General features: G+C 37.9%; 1 protein-coding gene across 12 annotated transcripts in view; it reads left to right on the top strand.

The window, feature by feature from the left end:
- The first annotated feature begins 648 nt into the window (after positions 1-648).
- Positions 649-16,238, top strand: part of KIAA1109 (KIAA1109 ortholog) — a 215,319-nt gene continuing 199,729 nt past the window's right edge. For 6 of the 12 annotated variants that reach the window (XM_032292381.1, XM_032292382.1, XM_032292383.1 and 3 more), the window contains exons 1-3: positions 649-895; positions 2,340-2,425; positions 15,766-15,895. In XM_032292381.1, the coding sequence (XP_032148272.1) occupies positions 15,799-15,895 (97 nt within the window). In that variant the 5' untranslated portion in view covers positions 649-895; positions 2,340-2,425; positions 15,766-15,798. Of the gene's footprint in view, positions 896-949; positions 1,084-1,143; positions 1,163-2,339; positions 2,426-2,850; positions 2,876-14,601; positions 14,764-15,765; positions 15,896-16,238 lie in introns of those variants that run through there. The other 6 variants (XM_032292375.1, XM_032292376.1, XM_032292377.1 and 3 more) reach the window with 6 other exon arrangements.

Raw genomic sequence — 16,238 nt, 5'->3', positions numbered from 1 at the left:
TAAATGGGGATAGTGAGAATAGTCTTCACAGGATTTGGGGAAGATTAGTCAAGAACTCCTGCTAAACGCTGCTTACTATCTAGTATACTAGTGTTTTCCACTTTTCTCTCCGATAATTTGTACATAACAGGTGCGCAGATAAATATCTGCGACATGCCTCTAATTCCAAGAAGTCGTTTGTCTTGGTTCACTCGCTAAATAATATTAAGGCCTTTCTCTTTAAAAACAGAGATCAGTACGTTACTTTTCATTAATATCATCCGCATAACAATAGACTTAGTTGAGAGATTCAGCAGGCAGCATTTCACACAATCGAGACTCCTTTACTGATCATATCATAAAAGCATTTCCCTCGATTTCGTAAGGCCTCAGTTAACGTCCTACACCCAACCGATGCCCCTTTTTCGTTAGCCTTCTTCTCCTAAGTGGGCTTATCTGTCTCCTGGTATTAGGAAGGCACTAACTTTTCCTTCGGGTTGTTAGAGAAGCAAAATGATTTCCAAATTCACGGTTCTGGCTCCGTTTCCAGCCCACGGAGGTGAAAACTGGGCGAGGCGCGGCCGGATTCCTGGGCGGAGCTTGAGTGGCGTACTTCGAGGCGCCGGCGACGCTGGCGTGTGACGTTATCGCTTGACGCAGGCGCAGTGCCGCCCGACCGCGGTTGGGACCCCACCCCTCCTCCTCCGCCCACCTGGGTGTCGGTGGCTGCGGCAGGGGTCTGGACCTGGGCGGCGGGCCCGGGCGGCGGGGCTAGAGGGTGTGGGCATTGGCAGAGCGCCGCAGGCTGCATCCGGCTCGGTGCTGCTGCCGCCGCCGCCCCTACCGCCGCCCAAGGCCCTCGGCGTTCCCCAGAGAGAGGCCAGAGCGATTCCGGGCTGTCTCGGCGCTCGCCCAGGTGAGGGGATGGGCCGGGCCAGACACGGTTGAGATTGTCCGCATCTTTTTTCAGTGTCTCTGGAACTCAGCCTGGTCGGAGTCCGAGAGTTTTGGCTTCGTCGCGGCTGCCTGCTGCAGCGGCGACTCTTTCTTATTTCTTTGCCATCCTTACCTGCAGCGCGGGCATCTAAAGACCGGGTGTTGGAGGTTAGTGGGAAGGTCTGGAAGGGCCATGGCAGTCGGATGGCTGGGGACTCGGATGCAGGAGCGGTTCCTGCAGGTGATGGTAAGGCGCTCCACTTGCTGGCGTGTAGACTCGGCGGAAAGGACCGTGCGTCCGCAGGCTCGGACTTCAGCTTTGCCCGCAGCACTGGGTTGTGGTAGACTCCATGCTGCTTAGTATAGGGTTGGTTGACTGAGGGCGGGGAAGCTTTGGAACAACCCCCGGTTTCTTCTCCAGGATGGATGTGTTTTGTATTCTGAATTGGTGCTTGCTGCACTGCACTCTGGAAGAGTACATTTCAGCACAATTTCCTATTGGTCAAAGGAAGGTGAAGAGAAGTTGACTTTCCATCTGGAGAGTATTAGTTGTTGTCGTTTTTTTTTTTTTACCTTCCTGTTGGCCTTAGTGTTGACGTTTGTTAAAGGTAAAAAGTTCATGTAAATTTCCTCTTTAAGGAAATCGTGGGCTTTATAACTGTCTAAGCACCTGTAAGTTTCAATCGGTTTAGTGTTGCTGCTTTCACCGTGGGCCGTAGCAACAAAGTTGTTATATTCCATGTTAAATATACAAAATATAAAAATAGGTGAATAACCAGAATAGTTTGTTTTGTAACTATTGAGTGGTACATATAATTATGTGCATATATTATCACATTTAATAATCATAACAATTCTATAATGTCTATTATTCCAATTTTCTGTATGAAAGAACAAAAAGTCCATAGAGCTACAAAGTAACATGTTCGAAGTCAGATCTGTGATTCAAACCAGGTAATCTGACTTGTTTGCAGTCCCTTGGTCAGTAGGCCATACAAACTCCCAAGCACCCTGTGATTTTCCAAGATTTTCATTTGATTAAAAAGTATGCCAAGAAGGACATTTTGGCACTGTTCTTGCCAGCAGGGACCTAACAGTTTGAGAGAAAAACTTTTTCAAGGTCACACTTTGAATATGTTGTAAACATAGGATTTGATCTCTAGGACCTTTGATTACCAAAGTCATGCTCTTGTACAGTGGTTTTGGAACCTTTGGAAAGCTTTAGTTTGGAAGTTGTAGTCTTATTGTAGACTTAGGAGCATTTCTTGTTTGGAAACTTTAAACAGGGAAATGTAATGTTGGGCTAAAAGAGTTTCCTTCTGTTTGTGCATGAGTAAGTAACCAAATCATGTAATCAGAAATGGTTATGCTGCTCAGAAAGGCAGAATACCTTATATGATTGGTTAAAGTGCCATTCTTTTCAGATTTGTTAAGATGAAACACTGCAGAAGGGCCGTCTGAAAAAAGGGAGAAGGAAAAACAATGTTGCAAACTCTGGAAAAAAAGTTGGGTACGTATTTTTGGCTAAGTTTTAAAAAGATGAAATTTTCAGTTAAAGCTCGGAGAAAAATCTTCTGACTTTCTGCTTCACTTGTGGTTTAATCTGCCTATATTGCTAGGGAATGGGGGTGGGGTGGTGGCGGCGATATGTAATGTAACCTGTTAATAGTTTTGCCTGACGTTTGAACTATTGATATCTGATTGACAATTAAGCCATGTGCTTACTCTATGCATTGGCAGGAGAAAGTAGGGAAATCCTTTGCTTATCAGGTGTCAAAATTCTTTTCTCTTTTGCTTGCTCTTTAATCTACCTATGTTTGTAAAGTGTTTTAATAAGAAATTAAGGAAATGAAGAAAAGTAGTTGACTTTTGGTTTGTTCGTAGAATATTGTGTATGGCTGAACTCAAGTATATTTTTTATTGTGAGTTCTACAGAGAATAATAGAAGACATGATCAAAGGTGATTAAGAAGCAGTGTAATTCATTTCATAACTATCTATTGAGTATCATATGTTACACATTATTCCAGGCTTCTGGTAATAGAGTAATGGTCTTCATGGCGCTGGAGAGCACTACAGTAGTGCATTTTCTCTTAGAAGGTAACGTTTTTGTGAACTAATTATTTTCTTTATTTTATAAGCAAGTATGTTTTTAGTTTATGTAAAAGACCAGGAAGTGAGCATTACTCGTATAGTAAGTGTCATAAAAAATTTCATATTATTTTAGTTGATAAAGTAGGATTCTCTGTGAGTGCTGCATTAATGGACAGTGGGAAACTAGGAATTTTTTTTTTTTGAGACACAGTTTCACTCTGTCTCCCAGGCTTGAGTGCAGTGGTGCACCTGGGCCCATTGCAATCTCTGCCTCCCAGGCTCAAGTAATTCTTGTGCCTCAACCTTCTGAGTATCTGGGATTACAGGCGTGTGTCACCACACCCAGCTAATTTTTATATTTTTAGTAGAGACAGGGTTTCACCATGTTGGCCAGGCTGGTCTCAAACTCCTGACCTCAAGTGATCCGCCCACTTCTGCTTCCCAAAGTGCTGGGATTACAAGTGTGAGCCACTGTGCCTGGTGAAACTGGGATTTTTGTAGACTTTGTTTTAGCATACTACATTTCATATTAAAGATAGTGACAGAATTTTAAAATTTTATGGGAGTTTAGCAAAATTAATTTTTTAATTGAGAAAATTGGGGGAACTTATGTAGAAGATACATGGTCAGATAGGCAACTGTTTAGGTAATGAATTGGAGGGAGGTTAGCTTTGAAGACTGGTGGTCAGTTAGAGGCTATTATAATTACTCAGGTGGGAAATGAGAACTACAGTGCAAATTGTAATTAAGAAATGGAGATGGACTTAATAGATGCAGAGAAGGTTGATGGATAGGATTTAGTGAGCTTGAGGGAAAATGAAGTCAGAGTAATTTCTAGTCACCATCATCTTCATACATGTATTCATGTTTAACAAATACTTTTGGGATGCTTATAATGAATTAACTGGCTTAGGAAACTGAGTAGATTCTGGGGCCATTTACTGAGGTAGAAGTATAGGAAGAGCAGCAGATCAGGGAGCATGAATCAGGGAGATGAGTTCAGTTTGGTCCATTAAATATGAGGCATCCGTAACTTTTAAGACATGTCATTAGGCAGTTGTATATATGGATCTGAGTTAAGAAGAAGACCCAGCTTGAGATGTAAGTTTTGGAGTCACAGTTTAAAGATGATAGTTAAAAGCAATGGTAATGGATGAGATCACTCACAGAAAAATGTAGAGTGAGAATAGAAGAGAAGAGGATGGAGAACAACAGCATTTAAGGGTGAGGTTGAAGAAAAACATACCTCAAAGGAGTAGGCCGGGATGTAGGGTTTGACAAGAGAGTCACAAAAGTCAGTGGCAGAACTGAGTTTAGAGAAAAGGAGTATTAGACATCTGTAGCTATCAAATAGGATGAGGGCAACTAAAGTATCCATTGGATATATCACTTAAGAAATCCTTGATGACCTGAACAAGAGCAGTTTTACAACTGAGGTGAATTCACACTGGGTAAGAGATTATGGATGTTGAAATAGCTAATGTGATTTACTATTTCAGAAAGTTTAGTTGTAAATGGAATAGAGAAGGATGTAGCTAAAGCTGTGAGTTTGGGAGAAGATTTTTGTTTTTTAAGGTATAAGAAATGTAAGCACATGTTTATTTGCTGAGGATAAGGAATCATCAGAATGAAAATCTGAAGATATAGGAATGAGGCAAAATAATTGGTGAAGCACTGAAAAAACTGGAAAGGATGTAATACAAGGGTTCAGGTCAAGGCTACTTTAGATAGACTTCTACTGAGATAGGGTGGAAGGAGATTATGATTATGTATACAGGTAAATTTGTAGGAGGCAGACTAGAGGGCTACTCTACAAAGTTTATGCAGGAGACTCTAGTGTATGGTGGAAAGAGGAAGTGGTTCACTCTTGTAATCACTAACTTTTTTGGTGTGGTATTGCTGACTCGTGATCTTATAGTAGGGAGGAGGAGAGTAAAGTAGTTTAGCTTTAGATGACATATAGGAATCATCAAGTTATAGATACCTTGAAGATCTCTTGCAGAGTTACCCTTCTCATACTTTGTATTAATATCTATGACTAAATAAAATAAATAAATGGGAAAAAAAAATCTATGACTAAATAACAAATGATCCCAGAACTTAGGGGTTTAAACCAATAAACGTTTATTAACTCAATTTCTGTGGATCAAAAATTTGGGAATGACTAAACTGGGGCTCAGGGTCTTTCAGGAGGATGCAGCAAAGATGTAGGCTGGAGCTTTAGTTATCTAGGATAGCGTTCCTTGACCTTTTTGGCACTAGGGACTGGTTTCGTGGAAGACAATTTTCCATGCACCTGATGGGGCTGGGGTGGGTGGGGGGATGGTTTCAGGATGAAACTGTTTCACCTCAGATCATCAGGCATTAGATTCTCTTAAGGAGCACACCACCTAAATGCCTTGCAGGTGCAGTTCACAATTGGGTTTGCACTCCTGTGAGAATAATGCCACTGCTGATCTGACAGGAGTCAGAGCTCAGGCAGTAATGCTCGCTTACCTCCTGCTGTGCGGCGTAATTCCTCACAGGGCACAGATGAGTACCAGTCTGTGGCCTGTGGGTTGGGGACCTCTGATCTAGGGGCTCGACTGGGGCTGGATGGTTTACTTCTATGATGGCTCACTAGTTAAGCTGTTAGATGGAGGCCAACAGCTTTTTTTGTCATGGTCACATAAAAGTTCAATTTCAATTATAGTAATATTCTTGGTTCACAGGAATTGGCTGTTATATGGATCCACTGGGCTCTCTCCTTAGCAGCACCCTAATAAAAGAAATAATTCCTTTGACCTCGATATGATGAGACTATTGGTAAACACATGTGACCATTTTCCTCCTCCCTGTCTCCCAAGTTCCTATTTTGTTGGGTGGGTGGGTAGTTTGAGTATGTATCAAGACTGGAAGATATGAGAAAATCCTAAATGCTACATTGGAAAAGAGAAATGGATTTATTTCAAAAAACCTTCAGAATTTTACTTTGCTGATGCTAGCATTTTAGTGTTATTATTTCGTGTTTTAGAGTATTTTAAATAAAAATGGAAGTGAGAAATTTGTTGATTAAAAAAAACTTGCAGAATATGTTTGTCAGACAATATGAAAAACATAAATGAAGCTCCATAACTAATTAATTTATGGTATGAAGACTAACCCTTTCCTTCATGGTAATTTCTATTGATCTCTTTGTATTGCTCATCATTTAAGGAGTATTCTGAAGGTAGTAATTACCACTAAAGTATTACCATTAACAGTAGATAATGTTTAAAAGTCATGGTTTCTTCTGGATTTCAAGAGATTGTAGTTAGCTCTTTTTACCCTATTAGTTGATATGTTTTCTACAGCTTTTTAAGAGGTTTTGAAAAAAAATTATTTTGATAAGTATTTAGGTGAACCAGCATAAATTTCTGGCTGTGAAGGTGAGGTTTGCTAAAATACAGCATTTTTGGTTGGATGATACGACTTCTTAGATGTTAAAAATTCTTCCATATGTAAACACGAAGAACCATTATTATAGCATAGATTATAATATTAAAAATTATGTTTGTTTAGTTTGCTGATTTATAGTGTTTGAATCGTCAGTCACCATACCTGAATATTTCTTCTGCCTGGTATTTGATTTTCTTCTAACAATCATGCTCACTAGTGCTTGTGGAACTATATCATTCATATTGATACTTTCTTGTTATTTGTGGTAACTAATTTCATTTGGTTATAAATATAAATTCTGTTATTAAATATGTTTTTCTTTTACATATTGTAAGAAATGAAATACATGTTAATCATTGTTTACTGCCATGCATTTTCTTGTTTTCTAGCTTTCATTTTTTTTTTCGTTGAATTGATTTTTTTCTTAAAGAATATTAATAGGCTAGGCATGGTGGTTCATACCTATAATCCCAGCACTTTGGGATGCTGAGGCAGACAGATCAGGAGGTCAAGAGATTGAGACCATCCTGGTCAACATGGTCAAACCCTGTCTCTACTAAAAATAGAAAAATTAGCTGGGCATGGTGGTGCACACCTGTAGTCCTAGCCACTTGGGAGGCTGAAGCAGGACAGTTGCTTGCACCAGGGAGTCTGAGGTTGCAGTGAGCCAAGATTGAGCCATTGGACTCCAGCCTGGTGACGGAGTAAGACTCTGTCTCAAAAAAAAAAGAGTATTAATAAAAGTAGCTAAGCTACTACTGCTATAATGTTTTTTGTCAAGTGCTGTGCTATGAGTTTTATGTTTGCTTTATGTTTTTAATGCCTTCAGCATCTCTTCAAAGAAGAGATGGCCATTCTACTACTTGGAAACAGGCTCAAAAGCTAACAAAAGTATGGAAGGGACAAAGACAGGTTTCCATTTCAAATCTAGTTTTAAAACCTACTTTATTTCTAACATAACAGAAAATTTCTGTTATTTCTGATTGAATGTTATTTTACCACATAATTCTGTTGGGCTTTAGAATTAGTTAACAGGTGAAGCTATGTTTGTTGTATAGAATCCTGGGGCTGAAAAGGACCTGGAGTGACCCTTCCTAGGTAGCAAGGATTACACCTAATCTATTTGACCTAAGAGGATAATTGTTTATTTTGTTTGCCTAAATAAACAGAATGGGACATTGTATAATTTTGGTTTATGTGCACAAAGATGCTGGCCCTAGCCAGAATTGTGAAGGAGGCTAAGTTTGCATTTATTGACCATTTCTTTTTGAAGATTTTTCCCCATCTTCAGGAATCTTAGGCTTTTTGTAATATTCATAGGTCCTGCTTGCTAATGAGAAAAGCACTCTAATGAATCAATTTACACTAATATTACATGGTAGTCATGAATGGTAGGTATTTTTGAAATCCCATAAAATTATTGTTGAATTCTTAAAACTATTTGTTAGCGTTCTATTTAAATAAACGGATGGCATAGTTTTAGGCCTTGTTCTATCATGGTGGGAGCAATTTTTAGGCAAAGAGGGCCCTACCAATCACTGTTCATGTAATAGGTAATGCCAACATTTTTATACATTCCAACACTATCTTAAATGTATAAAGTTTACATAATTATTTTAAGTGAGATATTCAGTTGCAATGAACACATACTTTGTATACTTCATCTGTGTAGCATTATAGACTTGGAAGGAACTTCACAAATTTGTTTCAGGCCACCTACCTGAGGCTTGGTTAGTGCTCAGACCATCTTTGTCACTTTAGAAACAGTTTACATCAATTAAACACTTCTTGAAACTTTACTTTGGGTAAAAATGTTGTATGATGATACTTTTGTTTTGGGATCTCCGTATGCCATGGGAAAGATAAACAATCTGTCCAGGCAGATCTTTTGTTTTAGTATTTACTGTGATATTTGGATCAATGACTTGGTGTTTTAATTGTTAAGTAGGAAATAAATGTCTTTAAAATTGGTAACCCTACATATAGTATCTGACGATAATTTGTTACATATGTACAGAAACCAATCAGTTAAAAGTTTTAAATTTTTCAGTTTAAGCGTTTGCTCTTTAACAATATTGACCAGTAAAGTTTGGTCTATGGGTAAGCAATGTAGAAATGTGATTTTACAGAGTACATAATTCACAGAATTTCTAGTATACAGTAATGATGCTATGTGCTAATAGGTACTTAATCTCACTTGGTGATGAAGTGAGTGTATGTTGGTGGAGTTCAAAGGAGAGCTATAAAGTTGGTTTATTTTCCAACCCTTAAGGAACTGCGATTAAGTTCAGAAGACTTCAGTATAATGGTCTGAAGATTTGCGAATGGCTTTTATGTACAGTGATTTGGATTTCATTGTTGCATGAGGGATTTGGGTATGATTAAAATTTTTTTTTTTTTTTTCATTTTTGTTCTGTTTGGAATTGGGTTGTTGAAATAGTGAATATTCTGTTTCTGTACTTTTTTTTTTTTTTTTTTTTTTTTTTGGTGGGCCGGTTGTGAGGGGTGGATGAGGAATACTATATTGAGATATCTTCTTAGCTCCAGCAAATGAGAACCAATTTTTCTTTTTCTTTTTTGAGACAGGGTCTTGCTCTGTCACCCAGGCTGGTGTGCAGTGGTGCAATCACAGCTCACTGTATCCTTGAGCTTCCAGGCTTAAACATCCTTCCCACCTCAGCCTTTCCAGTAGGTGGGACTACAGGTGCTTGCCACCACACCCAGCTAATTTTTGTATTTTTTTTGGTAGAGATGGGGTTTCGCCATGTTGCCCAGGCTGGTCTCCTGGGCTCAAGTGATTTGCCCACCTGAGCCTTCCAAAGTGCTGGGATTATTGGCATGAGCCACAACACCCAACCAGAGAACCAAATGTTATTTAGGGTAAAAAAGATCATTTAGGAGTGTCTTTGGCCCTGAATACATTGGATATACTTATGTATCTTTGACAATAGCTCATAATGATGTTTTTTTTTTTTATAATGATGCATTTATTTTATTCATTTATGAAGCAAATATTTTTATTGAAAGACTGCTCAATACCAGGAACTTTGTTGGCTATTGCATACCTAAATGAGCAGGGCAACCTTATCCTTAGGGAGCAGCCATTAGTGGGGGAGATACATTTTGAAGCTGATAGTTATAATACAGTGTGATGAGTACTAAGATACAGTAGTCATTCAAGCAACGTTTATTTAGCATTTTCTATATTGTCAGACATTCTACTAAAGATTATAAATATTCTGTCTTAATACTTAGAATTTCTGAGCTGTATAGTAGAATTTTTAAGCCCTATAAATATTTATTGAATGGATAAGCAAAAACACATAAAAAAAGTTATATTGCACTTCCTGTGTTGTTCTAAATAATCAAAATTAAATATACTTTCCCATGACAGTGCTAGGGTAACCTATAGCTCTCCCCAGCCTGGTCTTTTCAGGTGATAAGTAATGTTATATAGACATATTCCAGCTTAAGCCTGATAAAGGAAACCCTTATTTCACACAGTTCTGTTCAACGTATGGGATATTTGTTTTAGAGAAACAATCCCCTGGAAGGGGATTAACTAGTGCACTGAGCTTTCTTGAGGACCTGTGGGCAGGTGCACAGATGGGAATTGGGAAAATTGTAATCAACCAGTCCTTTCCAACTCTCCTTCTTTGAGTTAATCAAATCTTGCTGCGACAGGATGGAGTTAGGGGATTTGAGTCAAGCTGTGGTGACAAAAGTCCTCTCATCCATAATTTTTTTCCACTATTGTCCTAGGGCCATCCTTCTGCTAGCTGTTATTAACACAAATTAAATGTTAAGAAAAATAGAAGAGGAAAAGGGATAGTAGAAGGCAAGGGGGTTACAACTGAAAAAAAAAACATAATAAGCAAAAGGATGAAATAAAAAAGTTTTTAAATATGAACTTGACTCATACTTTAAAAATGTATGGAAGCAATCAGAGTCTGTCATTTTTTTCTCTACAGAATCTCCTTGCATTTGGGTTCATTCTTTCCTCTGTTCTTCCTGTTATGATAAAGGAAATGTTCCTCTTTCTGTCAGAAGCTACTTCCTAAACATACATATGCTGTGGATTGAGATTTCAAAAATCTTATGTATTAAATATTGTGTGCTTTAAATCATATGGTTTCATGGTATCTTCTAAAGCACACAGTCATGTTTCTTGTGAAGAAAATTTTCCTTAGATTTGATAGGCCTAGTTATAAATAATAAAAACACAGTACCTTGTTTTGGATTGCCTGAGAAACAAATCTGAGATAAAGATTCAAGGAAATATAGTTGATCTGGGAAACGATCATAGGAAACACTGATAGGAGTGGGGAAGTAAGAAAAGAAAGGGATAGAAGTGAATAAAGGGCATTATTCCGGCAGTTACCACTCTGGACATCTGGAGCTCACTCACATTGGGGACTCTCGGAGAACAAGTAAACTATCCCTCGGAGTTATCTCAAGCCAAGAAAGAGCAAGGACAGTTTGAGTGTTTAATCCACCAGCTTCCTACCCATCGACATTAACCCTCCAGCATTTCTGGCTTGTCTCTGGAGTGCAAGCTGAGCATGTCCTTACAGTCAGAAGCGACCTCAGCAGGGTGTCACAGGTATTCATAATGACAGTTTTCCTGTGTTGAGGTGAGTGCCAACAGTATCTGGGCAAGACACCAATAGCATTGGCTGCCAATAACAAACATTTATAAAATGCAGTGTCTATGATGTGCCAGAAGTTCTAATGCTTTACATATATCAACTTACCAATTTTCACAATATAACTCTATGAGACAGCTACTAGTAGTGTCCTCATTTTACATATGAGGAAACAGAGTACAGCGAGGTTAGGTACTTTGCCCACAATCACACAGCTGTAATTTCAGAACTGACGTTTAAACCCAGATGAAGCATGGTATAGAGTCTGCTTTTAATCCATATAGTGATCTGCTTTTTTAACAATATATAGTCTGAAGCAGCATCTTTTTGATTCCACTGTTTTTCCATAATAACTGCCTTCTCTTTTTCCCTTCCTCTAATCTCTTTTGTTTTAGTGTTCTGTACCCATTCCCTAGTTTGTAGCTGTCTCCTTCCCTCCCTGCAATTCTAGAACATTGTAGGTATTCCTCCTTCCATTTTACACTCAAGGCTATCATATCAAATAATTCTTGCTTAGGTATTAACTGATATTTCTGAATTTATGTGAAGGCCTCAGAGTTTGATATTGCTTAGTATCTACATTTTAATTAAAAAATTCAAATGTTTAAGAACCATAGAAAGAAAGATGTGACTATAGAGTGACAGATGACCAGGTTAGAATTTTGTGTTTGGGAGACACCTATAACCTTGGCCATGGTTATAAGCAGAGGCCAAGAAATGTGTGCTTAGACCAAAAAAAAGCCCTTTTCCCAACTGCAGCATCCTGTCCTCCAGATATCACTTTGTCTTTTTCTTCTTAAATTATGGAAATATTACTTGCCAGTTGTAAAACAAACAATATGTGAGTGCCCAGAATAAAAGTGAAAGTCTGGTTTTGCTGCTGCTTCATTTTCCCCCAGAATCTCCTTCCACTGATTAGATTAGATTCAAGCTGTATGCATCTTTGGCATGACTATCACAGAAGCGAGACTGTATTCTTCTATTAAGAGGCTCACAGTTTTGACTTATACTGTTGCTGCTGGTATTTACATTGATCACTTAACTTGCCTTTCTCTAAGTTCCTCTTTTCCCCTTTGTCATTAAGTATTTTTTGGGGGTGGGGGAAGAGTTATTTTGATGTGACTATTTTATTATCCGTCAAAATTTGATTATATTGGTATGGACTCAGATACCTGTTTTATTAAATGGGTAGTAATCCATTACTATTAATTATTTTTATGCTTAGTCTGTCCCGGGTTTTTCCAGTGGGAGCCTCTTTAAGCTGACTTAAGTGTCCTTTTGACATGTTTGTATCATTCTTTGAGTTTGTCTTTCCTTTCTTGGAAAACAAGGCTTATCTTTACTTTTTCTCCCTTAGTTGTGGAATCAGCCAGTTTTTCAAGGGGCCCTGTTTCCTCTTAGTATAAAATGGTTTTTAGAAGCAAAGTTTTCTGCTCCTTTTTATTGAAGTGTTGTTGCTTAGCACCTGTTAGTGAACATATGCATGCACATATACAGTACATAAACACATTTACAGCTATATTTATTTTTATAGCCATTTATTTTGAAAACCATAGCTCTAATACTTACCTGCCATTTTAGGTTTCATTCTAACTTTCTTCCTTTACATATCTCCAACAGGGAGACATCGTAATAATGGCTCCCATTATTCTTAATATGTTTATTTGCTTGGTTAGCCTCCCTCCCCAATACTGTACATGGGCCATCTCCCACGTGTGTCCTCCTTATCCTACTTCTGCTCCAGCATACTTTTCAGCTTGTTCTCCTGCATGGAAGCCCTACTTAGCTCTTTTGGGTATGGCACCTTTCTCTTGGGCTCTGACACCCTATGCCGGGCAGTCTTCCTGAGTAGATTTTCTTTTCTCTCTGCTCAGGCTCTCCCTCTCAGCCTCTGAAACCTTAAGCTGAGTGCTTCTCCTGTGCTACCTCCAGCTCCTACTGGCTGTGGCTGCTTTTCTCCTTCCACCTAGGCTCCTGCATCCTATGTCTGACTTCTCCCCTACAAGTGTATGCCCCTCATCTCACTCTGGTTTTGATACCCTTAAGTGCTGCCGCTGCTCCATAAGCCTGTCCATCATGCCAGTGCATACTTCATTTATTCATATCAGGCTCCAACATCCTGCTGTAGGCCGCTGAGACTCCTCTCTCTTCTCCATGTGCAGATGAGTGTTTTACTCTGCTTCACTTTACAGCTTTTAGATTGAATTGTTCAGGAAGTTTAGAGAAAGAGGAAACAACCACTTTGTATCTTGTTCCACCATTTGCTCCATGAGGATTTTGTGATAGGTTACCATGAGTCTCCAGTCTCTTACTGTTAAGGAATTGGTGATATACTACTTTATGTGGCTGAGCATGTAACAACGTTTTCATTTTGATTCTGTGTCCAGTGTTGCCTTGTTTTCTTTATAACAATATCTACTTCTTACTTTAGGGGCTTTATTAAATCTTAGCCTTTATTTCTGTACTTGTTCAAAATATGTTCTTTTAAATATTGAGCCTTTATCTGTTGATTTCTCTTAAAGGCTTTGCATTACTCTAATATTTGGGAAATATTGTTTGAAACTTGTTTGATACTGTAGGGTTCTGTCTTTACAGCCTTAATAACCACTTTCCACATTCTTTTTACCTATGGTTTGTTACAGTAGTGGGTCATGATTATTTTAGATGAGGTCCTTTTGGTGGATAGATCATTTCCCCTTGGATTTGATTAGAAACAGATTTCCTTTTTAATGTGGAGACCTGAATGCTAGGACATATGTCTCATGGAACTTCTTCTCAGAGTCTTTTCCTCCTTAGTGACATACTGGCTCGCAATCTGTAGAATGGTAAAAATAAGTATGAAATAGATGCATATGTTATTTTATGAAATGTAAACCATTATATAATAAGTGAATATTTGGTTTTAGATTTTTTTTAGATAGTTTTTTTCAAAGTATTTGCTTCTTTTTAAAAGTTAAAAAAAAAAAAACTTAAGAGGAAAGAAAGAGAAAGATCATGTTGTAAAGTGAGCCCCCAAATTTTAAGGTGCTGGTTGATGGGGATTTTTCAAAGCTTTGAAAAATATGAGAGCATTTTTTTCTCAGTTTCTACACTGTGGGAAAAAAGGATTATTGAAAACTGAAAACATTTTCTTAATCTTCTCTAGCTCTTTTGCCTATAGGTTTTCATATCACTATTAATAATAAACCTTCTGTTATTGAGCTCTTTATTATTTTCTTGAGATGTTTAATTTGCCTGTATAAATTATAAGATTTCAACAATGTAGAAATATGAAACATAATGTGTTGTAGATTGTGTCTGGCAATGCTGTCTCATCCAATTTTTGTTTATTTATTTATGAGTAAGTGAAAGAATGAATGAATGAAGAGAACTCTCTCTTTCTCTCTCATCCAGGCTGGAGTGCAGTAGCATGATCATAGCTCACTGTAACCTTTAGCTCCTGGGCTCAAGCAGTCCTCCTGTGTCAGTCCCCTGAGTAGCTAGGACTACAGGTGCACACCACCATGCCTGACTAGTTTTTTATTTTAATTTTTTTGGCAGAGTTGGGATCTCACTGTGCAGCCCAGGCTGGACTCCAACTTCTGGCCTCAAGACCTCTTCCCACCTTTGCCAACCAAAGCACTGGTATTATAGGTTCTCAGCCTCATTCAATTTTTACACTTGTTTTGTGATCTCCAAAGATAGGAGTTTTGGTGAATAAACAGAAAACAGATTTAGAAAGTTAAGTCAGCTGTACCAAATTTCATTTAGAAAGTTATCCTTCTGTATTCTTTCTTACAGAAAAAAATGTGCTGTTTTTGTAGTTGTCTGTAAAAATCTCCTCTGCTGTTTAGTCTTAAAGTATTATTAACTGTGTAACTCTCTTCGTGATTGAATCTAACTTTTTTGTTCTTTCTGGTTTACTATGAGATAATTTCATTATAGGTAGGTTGGGTTAGTCATATGTTACTATGATATTATTGAAGGAATATTTTTCTTGTTTCTTGGATCATAAAATATGAACATTTCCTTTTTATTCTTGGTACATATAAATATTCATATTCATCCTACTACTGTGTGTTTGCATATATACATATATACACATATCTATGTACATACATATGTATAATACAAATAATTGTCAGAAGTTGGGTCACAGTTTGACAGTAAATTGTTCTTAATCCTAAGCATCTGATAGCAGGAGGCCTCTTTACTGTTCAAGCTACCTAGAGTGAGTCTGAACTAGGAAGATTGTTTCTCCATGGGATAATGGAGAATATATAGATGTGATGGAGGTTAAGAGGGATTTTTCTAACTTAGTGTACAAATATAATAATATTAAGTGGTAGCTTTTGGGGCAAGTCTGGATGAATTTGTTTAATGTGGGTGGCTAATACTTCTGATTGTTGAGATGTTTTTGATTAAAGAATAATCACATTCCTCTTATTTTGAGCCAGAGTATAGTAATTGAACCTTAGTCAGTGCTTATATTTAGAATGGTGACATCAGGACATCACAGATATGATCCATTCTCTTATATGTTAGTAGACGTGGGTATTTTTGTTGTCGTATTTTTGCATTCTCATCATTGAAGGAAACAGGAAGGTGATTTAATTAACTTTGTTTATTAAATTCATCCTTTTTTTCTCCTTGCAGGATTTCTGTTCCAATTTTATAAATCTCCAATTCTAAATATAGCCTTCTACCTCTTTTAGGCCTTTAGTTGCTGTTCTGGAAAATCTTTAGTAATGGATCAAAGGAAGAATGAGAGTATTGTCCCAAGTATTACTCAATTAGAAGATTTTCTTACAGAACACAATTCCAATGTTGTTTGGCTCCTTGTTGGTAAGTGGAATATTTTTCTTCTACTTTATTGTGTTTTAAGTATGGATTAACAGTTGCCAGATTTTAAACAGTGGTTGACTGAAGTTGGAACACTAACACTACCATTTATTTATTTTTAGGAAGGAAGATTGTTATTTATATTTCTTGAACATTTGTTCTGGAAACAGCTCTGAAATGCTCTACTTTTTCTTAGGCTGCCTTCTCATCTGACTTAGGGGAAGTGGAAAGAGAAGAAAAACATTGCACTTAGCTTATTCTTTCCGGTTTCAGGTCACCTCCCCTACTTCTTAACTCAGCACACACACACACACACACACACACACACACACACACACACACACAC

Source organism: Sapajus apella, unplaced genomic scaffold (genome assembly GCF_009761245.1).
Source record: "Sapajus apella isolate SASKATOON/1434 unplaced genomic scaffold, GSC_monkey_1.0 scaffold27, whole genome shotgun sequence".
Lineage (NCBI taxonomy): Eukaryota > Metazoa > Chordata > Mammalia > Primates > Cebidae > Sapajus > Sapajus apella.
The sequence above is the reverse complement of the archived record's forward strand: the minus strand, read 5'-3'. Positions and strand labels throughout refer to the sequence as shown.